Here is a 16,883-nt window from a genome sequence, read left to right on the forward strand (position 1 = left end):
CTCCAGGTCTTGTTGTGGTCCGACTTGGCTAATAACCTAGCTAGTTCGCGACAACATTAGCTAATTCTACCGAATAATTAACGTCACCGCAGTAGTAATATTGACACGAATGTAAAAAAAAAAAAAAAATGCAGTGAACATTTAAGAGAAATGAACAGAGGCGGACGTTTGCTGTCTAATAGTTGTCAAGACCAGCAAATAATAACTGGATATTACCCAGAGGGAGGCTGCCGCTAGCAGCTAATCCGATTTAGTTACTCTTTTTCAGCTAGTTAGCCGGCTAACATCTTAACGTATTGGCACGTCGGCGGACATGCATATACAGCAGCAGCAGACTGGCTCTTCATCTTCTACGTGTTTAAGAAAAAAAACCCAAACAGCAGCACATTAAGTCGCGTTTCTATATGCACATAAACACCGAGAGTCCTTCCAAGTGCAAACAGCGTCTTGACAGTATCCTCCTCGCAGGATTACACTGTAATCTGACAGTGAGTGAGAAGTAGTAGTCGATTTCCTACAACATGGTGGAGCCGATGTGACGTGACTATGGAAACGTAACACGTGGTTTAGGGGTGCGTTAAAAACATGGATCTTCACATTGAGGTGAACACCTGTTTGTTTGGTTTTTGTTTTTTTGTGGACATCTGTGAACATAAAAAGGTGGGGAAACACTGCTGCCCCGGAGCAAAGCCTGTGGTGAAGTAATTGCTGAGGAGTCAAATCTGTTCACATCTCTGGCAAACATCTGATTCTAATCAATTACCCATTTGTAGTCTGAAATGTATTGCCATTTTCTTGTGTTTGAATGAATCATTTAATGCATGTCACTTAATCTGAGCACACAAAACAATCCTAATAATAATAATAATAATTAAAATAATAGTTTAACTTGATTACGTTCGATTTGACCAATTAAAGATTTGACAGCTGAAAACAAAGACACTATATTTTGCGCCTCTAGCCGAAGCATGTTTATTCCAGATAAAACTGTCACGACAAGGCACACCCAATCTGAAGGGAGGGAGGCGTTCCTCTGAAGGGTCTTAAAGCCTTTGTACTGCAAATGACGATGATAATGACTTGGGAAATGAGTTTAGAAGATGCACACTATCATTTATTCTGAATTTAAATGCAGGGGTGCATTCAAAGACCACAAGGTATACACTACAATGATGTAGGATTTTACATTATGTCACATTTCAGTGGACAACCAATCTGTAACACACAGTGAGTGACATCATCATACACATGTGTATCATTGTACCTGAAATATAAGATGGGATGAGATGTAATTGCTTTTTAAAGCACACCAAAAAATAACTCCTAATTAATCAGTTTCTCAAGTGGCTAACTTGGCCATGTATTCCATTTCTAAAGTATAGACTTAGTACAGGAAACACTGCCAATGATATGTTTTGATATTGACACAATCTATACCCAAGTCTTGGATATAAATGGAGTATTAATGTAGATATACCTTTATTAGGCAATATTTTCTCTTCACATTTTAAGAGATGCTGAGCAACCTTTCACAACATGGGAAAAAAATGGTTTTCAAGTTTTTCCACCAGGGGTAAAGAAAAGTTTAATATCCACCCAGGAACACTAGGTGGCTGTCTTGTTTCATTTTCAAAAACATGCAGCTTGAGAGTTCAGAGCTCGAGAAGTCAGATGTGTACTAATAAAGCAACTGGATATAAACAGATTTAAAAAATTTGAGATTTATTCATCCTGAAAATAGCATTAAATTCCACTTAAACATTCATTATAAGTAAATACCTACAACATTTTAAGGAAAGTTTCACCAACCACATATAAAACGATGGATACAGAGGATCAGTTCAAATGTAAAAAGCAGCTGAACAGCTAAAAAAAAAAAAAAAAAAAAGTCTTAAAAGGAATCTTCAGAACAAATGCCATGCATAAAAGAATGTTAGTTGCTGGTTCATCGAGACACTGATTCTTTAGCTTCTGCTATATCTGTAGTTTTGCCAGCTGACAAGTATGCTTTATCCATTCTGTGGTCCACTTCTTTGCCTCGACATGAATTATCATCACCAGAATATAACACAAAACATCCCAGAGCCCTGTTATTTCACCAATGTAAAAAAAAAAAAATCAGCAACAACAATAAAATCTCTGTTATTCACCAGAGGCAAACCTCAATACAATAGAGCGCAGGCACCACTAGACACACAGCCCGAGGGTGCCTCTTGGCTCTCTGGCATGTGTTTGGAATTGCTCTAATGAGAAATCAAAGACTAACAAACTGACTGTGTTTTTCTACCTGTTGGTGGAGCTTAAAGTCATGGAGTGGGGAGATGGGCTGGGTGGACAGGAGTCTAACCTTTACAGCTGCGCATAGAGATACATGGAGTAGTCAGCAGGACATGATCAATGTCACTTCAAGTGTAGGCACTCATGGCTCTGAAACAGTGCACAGCAACAACAATCAGGAGGAGAAAAGTGAAATTTGAAATCTCAAACCCAGGTTGGTCGTGCAAGTTTCTCTCGGCTTGCATGTTTACAAAAGAGTGTTTCAGCTCAACATTTCAAAAAGATATGTTGGGAACAATGGCAGATTACCATACACTGAATGTTTCATTTCCATAAAAAAAAAAGACTGCAGCAAAAGTTTGAACACAGAGTGATGTGGGAAGTCTTTGGTGCTCAGTGTGACAAAAGAAAAAAAACTGAACAGGACTATATGTAAGAGATCCAAAGAACTGTTTGAATTGTCTCCAATCCCATTTGAGAGTGTCAAAGACAATGTACATCATAAAGGAGTGTTGCATTACATCAGGAACCCACAGAAAACAACCCACCGAAGTGTACTGTATGGCTATACATAAATCCTTCATTTCAGGGAAGGCTGTACAAGCCTAGTCATTTGTTACAATTGCTCAGCACTAATCCTTTCCTTCAACCCCCTCTTTACTTCTGCCCTCAGACGGACAGAGTACAACAATCAGCCACCTTGAACCTGGCAGGTCTGGAGATATCGCCACATATTGAAGAAAAGCTACACCAACCAAAGCCCTCCTTTGCAAATGTTAATCAGTCTAATCTGCCCATTATTAACATAACTCCATTAGTACTATAATCATAAAAAGATGCTGGAATTGAAATATTTCAATGTACCTTGTAAATGTTTTAATTTTAAAAAATATCACAGCATAGATGCAGTTTTGCCAAACTATATTCAGAGAAATTATATTTTTTATCAAAACTGCACAGTAATTAGGGTCTCTCTTTGCTTGCATGTACTGGCAAGTTAGTATGTTGTGGACTGAAATGATGAATTAAAACCATTTCTGAATGACTTTAGTGTTCCATTGAGGAACATGTTCGAAGGTGGGTGCAAGACTGAAAACTAATGGGGCTACAGAGCTGAGGGCATTGCCAGAAGACACAAAGTGCTAATAAATGACAAGTCCCAGCTCAGTTACCTATAGATCAATATAGACTTGTTTAACTCAGGCCTGCAGTGGGCCCTCCCCCTGATGAGACTCAAGCTATCTAGAGTTGAGTCTGACATCATCACATACACATCTTTTTTTTGTTGGGAGTGTTGATGGAAGTGAGGGGTGACTGCAAGCCCAATCATTGGAGAACTGCTTCAGCTGAACGTGACCAGACCAGTGAGTACAGGTGTGCCTTCTTGCGTTGTGATTGGTTGTATTCCAAGAAGGCCGATGGTATAGAAAAGTTGCTCTCAGAGAAGTTCCAGTAGTGAAAAGTCTACTACACACACTGCATCCTCTGACTTGCAGCTGTTCTTATTTACTGCATGATGAAGCCAGGCTGTGGGGCCATACGAGGGGGGGGTCTCTGAGGCAGAGCAGGTGGGTACTGAGATAGAAAGTGGTTTGGGTAGCCAGACGAGACGTTGGGGAAGGGCTGGCCTGTTCTGGGAGGAATTGGAGGGTATGGTGAGGCTGAGTAGCAGACAGGAGGCTGGGAGGCAGTGGCTGGAGCTGGAGCTGGAGCTAGATTTAGAATTGGTGTTGGCTGGGCTGGAGGTGGGGGGGGTTTCCTCCTTGGCTGGGCGACAGGGGATGAGCTGCTGGCCTCAGTGAGATGGGAGGACAATAAAGGTCTGGCTGCTGCTGACACATCTTGAGATCGGGAGGTGGGGACCGATGCCTGGGGGAGCCGCTGGCCCTGCAGCACCATCTCCTGCAGCTTCTCGATTTTCACCCTTCTCAAGTGGGCCAGCTTCCTATTGCTCTGGTAGGCATCAATGAAGGAATCCAAGGTCATGTCGCCATCCAGGAACGAATCAGCCATATTCTGTTGACAGAAGCAAAAAGATGTAAGTTAGTTAGTTTTAGAGAGCAAACAAAGAGGTTCCCTCTGAATCTTTTTCAACACCAAGATGAGAGCCAACGTGTGTCATGAAGATGGAAATAGCGTTTAGAAAAAAACAGAGAGAAACAAAGTCAGTCACTCAAACTGCTGAGGGGTTTAACATGTTGAACAGATAAGTGGAACAAGATCACAACTTGCATGTCCATGCGAGAAAGTTGGCATTTATTAAACGTGTGTACATGCACCTTCAGGCAAAGAACAATGATGAATCTTACCTATTCTACATTAATCTGTTCATGCACATACAGGTCATTAACATATAGACTTTACTTAAAATATTCCCAGAGGCCAAATATGGTCAACACATCCCTTTGAAAGTTGTAGTAACCTTAATGCAATGAGTTATTTTTGTGAACAGAAGTACCAACCGATAAAGAGAAAGAGGAAATCCTCACAAACAGCCAGTTTCAGATACTAGGAGGTGACATGTTGGAAAGCTTCCCAGCATGTGCTGGGGCAAAGGAGGGGACTGTTTTTTGTGTTCCTGCATTGTTACTGGTGTTCTGGAGTTGTAAATTTTGTTAGGCCTAGTTCCTCTTTGTTGGAAATAGCACTTGAGCTGTAGAGGTGATATTGCTTCTACTTCTTCTTACATTTTTGTAGTCATTAATTAATTCAGACTTGGGTGGGGGACTGGCAAGAAAACATTGTTTTTATGTTTATGGTGTGGTCCTAACCCAGTAGACAGAGATGTGTAACACCCTGTTTCCACGCTTTATTTCATAGAACAGCTACTGCTGTTCTATGGTAACAAATGTGGTTACATCTCAAGTTATGTGGTGGGTACAATTGCTCAACATTTCTCGACTGTGCAAAGAGCTGACTTTGAACTGTTGTTAGGGCCATTGCTTTTCTATAAACACTGCACAGTGGCAACCTTTAACCCTTGGCACATGATTAAATGAAATTAATTTACAATACTTTTACCTGATACTTTATTATGTGGTTTAACATGTAGCTTATATTAATGTTCCAGATTTAGCATAAAAGAAGATACAGTAGATAAATCAATTAAAATGTGTGCTACTGAAAGTTTCATTATTAATGCAGATCGATAGCAGTTGAATGTCATTAACAGATCATCTGGATAAATTCAGCATTACTGAAACATTTCGGAATAATAAACTTTATCATTTGGTTGCTGGCTCAAAAGCACTGACAGAACGGGCAGCTAAACACAAGGAAAACACTGTAACCTCTAAGTCGGACAGCCTCCTCGCTGCCCATATGCTCTCCAATAAGAGTCTTAGATTTGAACAATGAGGCCTCTGTGGAAGAGGACATCAACAACTGGAAAAGTAGGTATATGAATTACTGACTGGTGTCACTGAGGGATACGTGAAGTCATCCACGGAGAGCGCAGTATAATGCTTACCTCTGTCTCTTCCTCTATTTTGGCTCCCTCTGCCTGCAGTAGGGCCAGTAAAATGTCCAGGGAGGTGTTTCCCGACTTGTGGTCTGTTAAATAGCAGAGACAAAGACAAAGACAGAGGGACAGAACAAGTCTTTTAGTATTCTGCTGGATCTGAACTGCGTGAAGGCATGTTTTAACGTTTAGACTTGATATCATGCAACAAGGTTGCTAGCAGATTCAGCAGGACTGTGTATTCAGTATTTAATGTGCAGTCAAACTCAGCAAGAACCCTCCATTATACATGGAAACATAGTGACTGAAGCAATATAGATGTGGCATGTCCTTGTCTGTTTTGAACCCTTTTGTGACAAAGGCCCTTTCTGTCTGTGAACTAGGCCTAGGGTGAACATGTTAATTAAAACAGATTTTAATGAGCCTGTCACACGAAGCTAAGGCAGGAGAAGCACAATCTGCCAGTCACGGTCCTGTGACTGGCACATCCAAACAGCCATAACACCTCTCTATTTGCTGTGAACTCGCAAAGCTCCACTAAGTCAACTGAAACTGACTTGGTGTCTCTAAGGAGGAAGCCTGTTTTGTTTGTGTTCCTAGGCAGAACTGTAAGTCAACACGAGCTCAAGCTAGGATTTGCATCCACAGATGGTGGCACTATACCAGTAAGACCAATGACTCACCACTATTTCCCAATCTCTACTATTGCCCAACCTTAGACACAATACAGTGGATATCTAATTACAGGAGAGATTCCAGTTTGACTAGATACGCTGCTCTACTGTATGCCTCCTTCTATGTAAGGAAACAAAGTGAACAACCTTATTCAGCCCCCACTTTTACAATTTGTAACAACATTTCTGCACTCAAACTTCCACAACTGATGTTGAATCTCTTAAATTTCTAATATCTTAACTATTAAGACATGAATGTCTATACCAAATATCCCATTACTATTGTTTTAAATACTGTGGTTGCTGAAACATTTCACTCAAAACCAAAAGGGTGAACCTAATGGTGGCACTGGAAGAAAGTCATGGGATAGCCAAAATTATTAGGTTCATCATCTGATAAACATGAAGATCTATGCAAAATTTGGGGTCAATCTATCTGGTATCTTCCCTAAATCCATGTCAGCATTGCTTAAACCATGACACAACAACAAGACTCTCAATAGAAAGCCACACTGATTACCTTCTGACCTTGAATGCCAGCAGCATTTCAGGTTAAAGTCCCACCTCACCAAGATACAATCACTAGTTATAATAAAGGAGAACCTCCATCATATCAGGTGGCATTATATACAATGAGCAATATTCACTTTTCACTTATTATACACACTTATTATATTATACACACTTATTCACATATTCACTTCTGTCAAAAAGGTATCATTAAGACGTAAGAGTGTAGCCAAAGGACAGCCTGTCACTCTTTGTCCTCCTTCCCTCCACACTGCCACTCATGAATTTCTAACATGTTTCGTAGTTAATTAAGGGTTACAAATAAGGTAAAAGGGTAAATGAGTGATGGTCATTAAGTGTGTGAAAGGTAAAAGAAAATAGAAAAAGGAAAGTCTTGGTCAAGCTCATGTCTGGCATCTGCTACTGAGCACACAATATAGCACACATCCATTAGGTATGGCTGCAGGTCAGTTACACTACTTGACACATTACATACCAAGAGTGTACTTGTCATTTCCTGTTCTACTGTACATTTAATGTATGAAGTAAAAACACAACTAAACCTCAAGCACCTGTGTCTCAATATTTAAATGTTGTAACCACTTGTTAACAAGCTTTCCAAGCTGTCTAAGCCTTAACTTGTCAGACTCCATAAGAGCTGATGGCAAATACTTAACTGCTTGAGGCTGTTCGTGCATCATACGAAAACATCATACGAAAACACAAAGAATGAGTGGTAATGATTAACATTACACATCACATAAAGAACAGCTTAGCAGCTTTTTTTGTGCGTCAGCAAGCTGACCTATGGGGGACAAAGAATGGTTTCGCGAGATTCCAAAAACATCAATTGACCAGACCTAAATCTCTTTCAAACTGGGTAACTTAGTGGTAATAAAACTGTTATCTCTGAATTGTTGGCACTAGATCCCTAAACCTCATTTTGGTTTGCCAACTTTTGCTGGCAGAGTTTAAACTTGATTAAAAAAAAAAATGTTAAAAGAGAGAAGCTTCATTCTTGACACAGGGGGAACTTCCATTCCTTTCTGTGTTGCCCTCTCTCCCATAACAAGGCAGACTCTCAGGCATATCAGCAGCACTCCTCCACACAAAGCTGTGATTCTCTGGCTGAGCGAACAGTCTGCAGAGCGCCCAACACACAGTCTGGGCCTGGAGATCATGAATCAGCCATTTAGAAAATGGCCTGCCTGACCTCTGTGAATCTGAGGGGGGGATTTTGGCCTTTCTCTCTCCCTCTCAACCTCCCAACTTCCCTGCCTGCCGTTCCCGTCATCCACTACTCCATCCCATCCGATGTGGCTGTTTTTCACAAGCTTGCCTGGCAGCACAATGACCCACTGTGGGCTGCCATCTTCAGAGGCAGTGGATGTCGTGGTGTCATGATAGGGCCGCCCTGCCATTTTGGACACCCTGAGCCTAACGGACAACGAAGAGCAATGTGGAGGCCACAAGCTGCCGGAGAAAAGTTTGGGGAGGGTAGTGCTGGTGGTGTGTATGCACATGACAACACAGCAAGCTACTGTGCATCAAGTCTTTCTTCTGGGTCAAATGGCTACGTTTCTCTCTGCTTTGAGCATCACTGTCCTTCCCCAGCTGTCTGCAGCAAATCCACAACTAGGACACAGCTAGTTCATGGATGGTGGGGGGTGGGGGACCCCGGGTAACCTACATTTGACAAAAACTGGCTCTTGCTGATAAACCAGACCTGCATCACTGTATAGGCTCGTATAGAAGAAATGCTGTACACCAAGAGAGGTACTTAAAATGCTACACTGCTCATTATTACCATGAAACTCTAATATATCAAAATATATCTGCATACATTACCACAAATATTTAGTAAAACCCCACAAATAGAGCAGTAATTCTGTTAGATAAAACAAGAGAAATTTAATCCTGGCCTTTGAGCAATCAAAAAAAACCTCTGGCATGTTACAAGCTTTCTGACTACTGTATAAATGATAGAATCAGGGTTTAAGTCAAACTTTTATCGGTGTGCCAGAGTAGTGAATGGTTGGCATGCTATTTTGAGAGGGTGCTTGGCAACACTGAGTCAAACAAGGTCACCAGTATTGTCACTCCTTCGTGTTCACACACTTGGAGGTACTCTGGAAGGTGTGTTGGTGGGGGACATTACAACCAAGTCTTTCTAAGATTCTGCACTGGAGACCTAAATCAGATCTGGAACTTGCTCAACCCGAATAGAGTTCAGTAGCAACTCCTGCAGCAATATGACAACAGGGCCTCTAGGGAAAAGGGCTGCTATTGCCTGTGAAGGGAATTACAGTGAGAGAACGGGTGAAACAGTTTTTTTGAACAGAATATGAACAATAAGGAACAAAAACATGACATAATACCTCAGCTTCCATTGATGATGATTTACAGTATGAAAATGTTCACTGCACTGAAAGGAAATAACTGCTATCACCTCTAACATCTCTGTATTATCACTGTCTTTAGACTGGATGTTGAAATGATTTGGTTAAATGCAATTATTTAAATGTAAAAAAAAAAAACTGTTACTACTGCAGACACACTGCACTGTAAGTAAGCTGTTGCATGCCCTGATTTCTTTTGTTTGCTGTACAGACTACAAAGCTCCTTCAGGCAATTTTTTGTGGTATAGGGATATATATATATGTATAATATCGAGTTGACTTTGTTGAGCTGTGTTGTTCTTGTTCTGCTGTATGTCTATTAATGTGTTAGTTCAGGGTGAGATTAAAAAAAAAAAAAAAAAAAAAAAAAAAAGAGTCAAATTCCACGTGTTCACACGCATGGCTGGTAAAGCTGACTCTGACAGAACACCAAGGTGTCATGACGGTCAACAATGCTTCAGATATGGATGTTGCTGCACGTAAGCTACAAATTCTAAAACTTGTTTTTTTACACATCTTCAAAAGCCAGCTGCACAGATGATCCATACAATCATTACAGTTTCAACGTGGGCACCCTGTTATGACACTGAAAAATGGCCAGTAAAGTATTTTTGCTGAATATTATGGTGTGACCGAGAAGCTGGCTTTTGACCTTTTGAATATAGAATGTACCAACCAATTAGACATTTGGGTGAAATATTGTCATAATTTGCATATGAATTTTGAGTTATGGCCAAAAATGCATTTCGTGAGGTTACAATAACCTTGATGTTTGACCAGAAAACTCATCAAGTACAGTCTTAAGTTACTGAGATATCACTTTCACAAAAATGGGACAGATGGACAGACAGATGGACAACCCCAAAACATAATGCCTCTAGCTACAGCTGTTGCCAGTGCAGAGACATACAAACTGTGACAAAGTGGCATTTGCAAATTTCTCATCATTCCGCACATCCATGCACGACAGTTAATCGACCAGTCACTGCAGTTCTAGTGAAGACCCTCAAGTTCTGAAATGTTGGTCAGAAAAAAACACCACATTTCAAGGCATTAACTCAGGCTTTTGGGAAACTGTGATGGTTATTCCTAACAATTAACTGACGTTTTATAGAGGTTTACCAATTAATCATGAAAGTAATCAACAGATAAATCAATCGTGAAAACAGCTGTTAGTTGCAGTCCTATTTCAATGGTTGACAACCCTAGTTGTATGCCTCTATTTCCAGTTTATCTCAGCAAATAATCTAAATAACACTCTTATTTTGGCTTCAGTGACTTCTTTTGTTTCCTAATAACAATAATAAGAAATGGGGAACAGGGTAAAATCTGATTTACTATTCTGAAATTGCATTTATTGAAAGAACAACAGGAGAGAAGCTACATTTTTCCCACTGTAAATTCTTTGATTTCGCTCCATATCTGAATGCTGATGTGTGGCAAATACACTCAAAAGAGCCTGGACCTCGGCGTCCGTCCACTTCTCGTAGCGCGATACAGAGAGCACAGGAGAATTGTAAACGCGCCACCATGTAGACCATGGTGCCGTTGGGGTGCTGGGCGCCCCCCCTAATATAATGGTAGGGGAAATACTGATGAAAATACAAACGAAGTGAAGCTTGTAGAAATTAAATAAATAAGTTTGGAGCCACACTGGTTTTAACACGGAAGTGCGGAAGCCTTCTTCAGCACACAGCCCCGCCCCTCAAGACTTCCGGGTAATCTGAAAAGTACCTCCTCACTACTAGGGAACTTTTTTCAGGGAAAGTTTTTCCCCGGCTAAAAACGGTGGAAACGCGCCGAGGTTTTTCAAAATCCCGGGTAAATGAAAAAAGTTCCTGCGGTGGAAAAGGGGCTATAGAGACCATAATTAGAAGTAAAAATGTCCTCTGTTTAAATCTTGTCCTACATGTTTTTCTTTATCGATTCTCTGTGACTTCAAGGATAACAGTGTGTTCAAATCTCATAGGGGTGGGTAACATTAAAAACTCAATACGCAGAGTTAAATCAATCAATAAAAACTGCTTGTCTCTCTTGCAGTAGCTGCACCGCTGCTGTACCTAGGGTGGACTTGCGAAGCTGATAGCACTCAAAGCTCTCCTGAAGATGATTGTAGCTCTTGGTGAGCTGCTCCTTCTTGTGCTCCAGTCTGGGCTGCAGGGCGAGGTTTTGCTCTGCCAGGGTTCGGTTGTTGACCAGCGTCTTCTCCTTGCTCTGCTGGACATCCTGCATCTACGGGAAAAAAAAAAAAAAAAAGAAAAACATGTCAGAAATGTCTACATGACTTTAACACCATGGCACTTCCTTCAATGCAGAACTCATAACGGAGTCTCTTACATACTGGACTCAAACATGACAGAAGTAATTATCTACAACTGATATTGATTCTTTGATAAGAAGCACCTAAGACATAAAAAGAATGGAAAGTTTTGAGTATTATCCACGAATCGTCTCACTTAACCTGCCAGATTGCACACAACTCCCACAGGCCACTTTATATATTTAGAAAGACAAATCACGCCCACAAATGTGTCAGGAAACTGTTCAAAATCAGCAACAACAAAACCCCATTTCTTTTACAATTAAAATAGGTTTGAAAAACTTATGTAATCATCATGTTCTTTCACTTGTTTACAGTAAAAGGAACAACATGTCACATAACTACACCTTAAACAGAAATAAGAAATAAGCAAATATAGCACCTTGACACTGTAATGGCTACCATGCAACTTAACAGCAGAACCCAAACATTTGGACATGCCGTAGCATGTAAACCATGGGCGTACCTGATAACATTAATCATGGCTACGTTCCAATAGCCCGCCCAGTGTGTCCAAAATCAAGCTGGTTATCATCTTCATTCTGCGCCATTGCTAATAGGTGTATTACAGTTTGCTGATTTCTGTCTTTTTCTTTTCTCAGAAATCAGACACTAATAAATGCAATAGTAAATATAGTGCCGTATAACCAGTTTGAAAATATAACCAGACACTTAGTGCAGCAAAAGCAGCTAAATATGTATAACTACCACTGCGCTTTGCACCATCACATCCTGAGATGAGCAGCCTTCCTTTTGCAGAAGCCCATTTGCTCGTTCATCAAGGTTGTCCTGAGATGATGAATTGTTAGGATATTTTTTAAATGCCCCATTATTGGTGTTGGCCACAAAAACCCAGTGCTTAGTATATTAAAAAGCATTTAAATGTTTGAATCTACTCAATTAAAAAGCCCTTCAGCAAGGCAATTGCATACCAAAACATATCAGTTCTGTTATAAACTGATACAACTTGAACTACTGCATGCACGCTCTGCAAAACCCATTCCTGGATTAAGCGAGGGCCTCAAAGCAGCCAAACGCCAGAGACAGTATTCAGCTTAATCTTAACTCACATTAAAATGTTAAGTGTAGCGCGAGGCTTAAACAAGCCGAAACATCATGTGGGGACGTCACAAAACTGGGTCAACTACAAATCAAGATCACACTGGCGTTAGCTCAGGGGATGCACCAAAAGGTAGCTCGGTCAAAATGTTGCAGAACAAATCTGACGAACAAGCTAGAAGCAGCCTACCAATACACTACACACAAGTTGGATTTAGTGTACAGCAGAACACAGCGATACACAGCGACTGCAGGTACGACACATTTAAGGCCATTTCATGTGAAACATTGTGCAGTGACTCTAACCAAAGTCCATGACAGCGCTATTATCCACTATTCAAAAGGCAACACGAGTGTGAGTGTCTCAGCACTCTCAGGTTTCACACAGTTCCTTCTGACACCCACTGCCTTTGTTCCTGTCCAGTGTATTAGTGTATAATACAGACAGAAATTTCCCAGACCGGTCCACCCTGGGCTAAGGCATGTTTTTTTTTTTACTTCACTGATTTTCTTCCATCTCTCGCATAATCTCATGACTAACTTAAGTCAACAACTGCAGTCTCCTTGCAGTAAACAAGTCCCTCCCTCTCTCTCTGAAACCTAAGGGGGGGGGGGAGAGAAAAATGAAATCATGGAGACAGTCAGATGGGATGTGGATCAAAAACAGAGAGGTGAAATGGATCTGATGGACTTAAGCTGATATAGAGAATCTTACAGTTTCTCATGTCTGTGAAGAGAGGCCTTTATAGCATTTCAGGCAGCGAGTCCTCACTCTTACACAAAATGATCTTAAAGAAGACCACCAGAGGGGAAGCCACAGCGCCGTGACAACAGATAAGACCGGCAAAAACTCCTGCGTCCTGACATTGTGTCTGTAATGTCTGTGCTGGCTGGTCAGGTGCGAGCTGCGGGGGCACGAAAGGGAGGGTTCGCTCTTTTACTCTTTTTAGGAGTACAGTGGGAAAATTGTTCTAACAACTCATTCCAGTGTTGAAAATGTTCCCACCGTGCTCCTCGTGGGGGGGGGGTGAATCAGCAGGACGACACTGGAAAAGATTAAAGCCCACTATTTTGGAAGGAGCGGGGAAATAACCAGAAGCACTAATCCTGTCTCAAAATCGGACTAATCTGTTACCACTTGCTCTTGATATGGCAAATTTCTCTCGGTGGTAAAACCTGTCTAGAGAATACAGGCTGTGATTACTTTGTGTATGGAAAAAACTGAGGCTTATCAGGTGCTTATCATGACAAGGGCGAGCTTGTAATACAGAGTTAAACAGATAAACATGAACTGGTCCTTGCTAGAGCAAAGCCACAGAGTGTACAAATGCCCTCTATGTAGAAAGCAACTGTGTCAATTCATGCAACCAAGAACCTCACATACCTGCTTAATGCAGCATCATGTTAAAGTTAGTCTGACTTTAGAAATTAATCTGCTGAATTCAGAAAATAGCTTTATTCAACGATACAGCAAGTGATGCGGATAGTATCTCTCTTACAATGATGTTGTAACTATTACTTATTATGTTGGGGGTGTCCAATAAGCCGGTGAGTACAGTTTTCCTCTGTGTGAGTCCTCCGCCAGCAGAAATGTCAGCCATAAACTGGCGCATTGGCGAGTGGAGGTTGACAACTTGTCTGAAAAGAACAGAGAAGCTCGGCCGTTGCTGATATTTCACAGCTTTCTGGAAATGACTCAGCGTTAAGAGTAGATATCCAAATGTGTTCTAGTTCGTGCTCGCTACTGGGTGTAGACGAGCTTCTGCTGTCTGGGGGGAAATACACCTTTTGGACAAACAATGTCGCAAACTGGGAGTCCTTGTGTGCTAAAAACTCGAGACAGCGCTCGTTCCAAGGTGAACAATTCGTGGCCCAATTTTAAGGTTTCGGAACACTGAAGTTCGGTCAACGACACTTGTTTAACATCAAAATCCTAAACGTGATAAGAAGGGACCGTTCTCGTGCTTGTACCGACCGTGTGTTGGAAAAGGCACAACAAAGGGGCGAAGAAAGAAAACAGTGACCGAGAAAAGGGAGTCCGCAGCTAACGTTGGACTACAAAAGCGAATAGCTTAACATACCTCGTCCATCTCCTGCACCATTTTTGTGAGTTTTTCGTCGTCCTCCAGAATCTCGTTGAGTTGAGTCATCGTGTAAGCGTCAAACTTGTTGGGAAAATTAGACATTTTCGCTCTTGTGGTGTGTTTCTCCTCGCTTATTATCCCTTCAGATTGTGACAGCTGACTGAGCTTCTCTTACAGGAAGTAGTCATAGAAGATACAGGCCCATTGCTGCCTTCACGTTCCGTCAGAAATATTAGCATTACCGGGAAAAACGACCATGGCTATCAACAGAGCAAAGACCCATAGTTGCACTGGCGTTTACCAAATTCTTACAATAATTCTGAACATTATAATAATAGAGAGTCGTACAGAATTTTACTTTGACTGCTACATATATTATTATAAGATATAGTATTATATGGTATGTGAGGGCTCCTCCCAGCAGGGGAGAACTGGGTGACTTGAGAATGTGGGTAAGTTGAGCCACCCATTGTTTTCTGGGCAGCCATAGACAAAAACACACATTTTACTCACCCTGTGATGGATAGAAGCCAATGAGTTAAGTGGTAGGCACATGCAAGTTCGAGCAGCTCGTTTTTTTCTTCTTCAAGGTGTCATGATTCTTGTGTTACAACAATTACATTCAACTAACTGTTAGTATTCTAAGAAGTTACAACATGCCTCCACTCTGGGGCAACAGCCGTTATAGGAGAGCTTGGATATGATGCAAAAGTACCTTCCCTGCTTGCCTACTTATGTGCGTGGCTAGAGTCCACTAGGTTAAAGCAAAAGTGCAATCAAAAGCTGTACCTTGCCGACTGACTTTATACTGGGAGTCACCCAGCGAGCACCATGGTCGTTATTGCAGAACGAAGCCCGGTAGGGTGATGCAGGGCCACAATGTGAAGCAAGGTGGTGTTTAAGGGATTCGTTTTGCAATAATGTGCACGTCGTTCATTATCTCTTACATTTTTGATGTGTAGACACTTTATAAGCTTGCTGAAACATGCTATGAAACAGCATAAGGAGACACCACAGGAAAAAAAAAACTTTAGAATAGTTTATTTAAGTAAAGTGTACTTAAGTGCATTGAATTTAAAATGCTGCATAAAACAGTGCTGCATAAAAGCTTTCAATGAAATAGTTAATTCAAAATGCAAAAAAATGTGCAGTAAGCCAAGTTCAATTAATGTTTTCAAGTAACACTTGGTGTATAAGAGCAGCACCAAACAAACACATAGCTTATTTAATTGAGAACTGTTAACAGTACAGTTCTCCAGAGCTGCATTTCAAGGACATTAACAGAACTTTTCAGATATGTGCATAAAAATAGCATAACAAGTGCATTTGAATTTTTTGAAAAGTGAATAAAAGCAGAAAACAACTCGACAACGGCAAAGCTTGTTTTTCATGTAAGAACACATATTAAGAGATTGTTTGTCTAAAAACAACTGATCAAGTAAGACCAAGTGGTCCAAAGCCAATAGGCAGTGTGTGTGTGTGTGTGTGTGTGTGTATGAAATATCCACCTTTGTGCTTATGTCCATCCCTCATCCCTTCCTATTCCTCTTTTTGCTGCTCTCCTTACACAGTTTTTCCCTCTCCAATATCTGGCCCTTCCCCTGCAAACAGCACTCTTGAGTAAAAGTGTTTGAGTTCAAAGCATATTTTAGTGGCTACGAGGTAGCGATTCCAGAACATGCTGAGTTTGTTGTCTACAGGCCAAACACTGCATCGTACTTCCAAAAATCATTGTTTTTCAAGAAAAGCTCTAATGAGCCCCCCAAATCCCATGGGAGAGATCATCATTTGCAGCAAATTTCCTTCATGGCGTCAGACTCTCTGAGGTAGTCAATCAGCTGTTTCTGTGCAGTGCTCCCGCTAGCAGTGGTTGTAGAGTGCTGGTGTGCTTGGCAGCTACTGATCTGTTGACTTATTACAGACATGGGAATTGATGATCCTCCTCTTAATGCCTCCGGTCTTCTAATTTCAACTCCCTTTTGTGTGCCCACAACAGGGAATGCAATGTCATGGTTACAGGCCCTCAGCCAGATTTTTGAAGGCATCATTAAGAGTCCTGCCATTTACTGGCCATTTTAGCTTGATCGAACTGAAGAGTAG

General features: G+C 41.1%; 1 protein-coding gene across 1 annotated transcript; it reads right to left on the bottom strand.

Annotated features, from left to right (window-relative positions):
• Positions 1 to 1,705: 1,705 nt before the first annotated feature.
• Positions 1,706 to 14,938, bottom strand: vps37ba (VPS37B subunit of ESCRT-I a). The gene is made up of 4 exons (XM_070834422.1): positions 14,781 to 14,938; positions 11,381 to 11,552; positions 5,747 to 5,829; positions 1,706 to 4,293 (listed from the first exon to the last, which is right to left on the bottom strand). Exons 1-4 carry the CDS (start codon positions 14,883 to 14,885, stop codon positions 3,784 to 3,786), a joined length of 870 nt encoding a protein of 289 aa, XP_070690523.1. The 5' UTR covers positions 14,886 to 14,938; the 3' UTR covers positions 1,706 to 3,783.
• Between the last annotated feature and the right edge of the window lie 1,945 nt (positions 14,939 to 16,883).

Source organism: Pempheris klunzingeri, chromosome 7 (genome assembly GCF_042242105.1).
Source record: "Pempheris klunzingeri isolate RE-2024b chromosome 7, fPemKlu1.hap1, whole genome shotgun sequence".
Lineage (NCBI taxonomy): Eukaryota > Metazoa > Chordata > Actinopteri > Acropomatiformes > Pempheridae > Pempheris > Pempheris klunzingeri.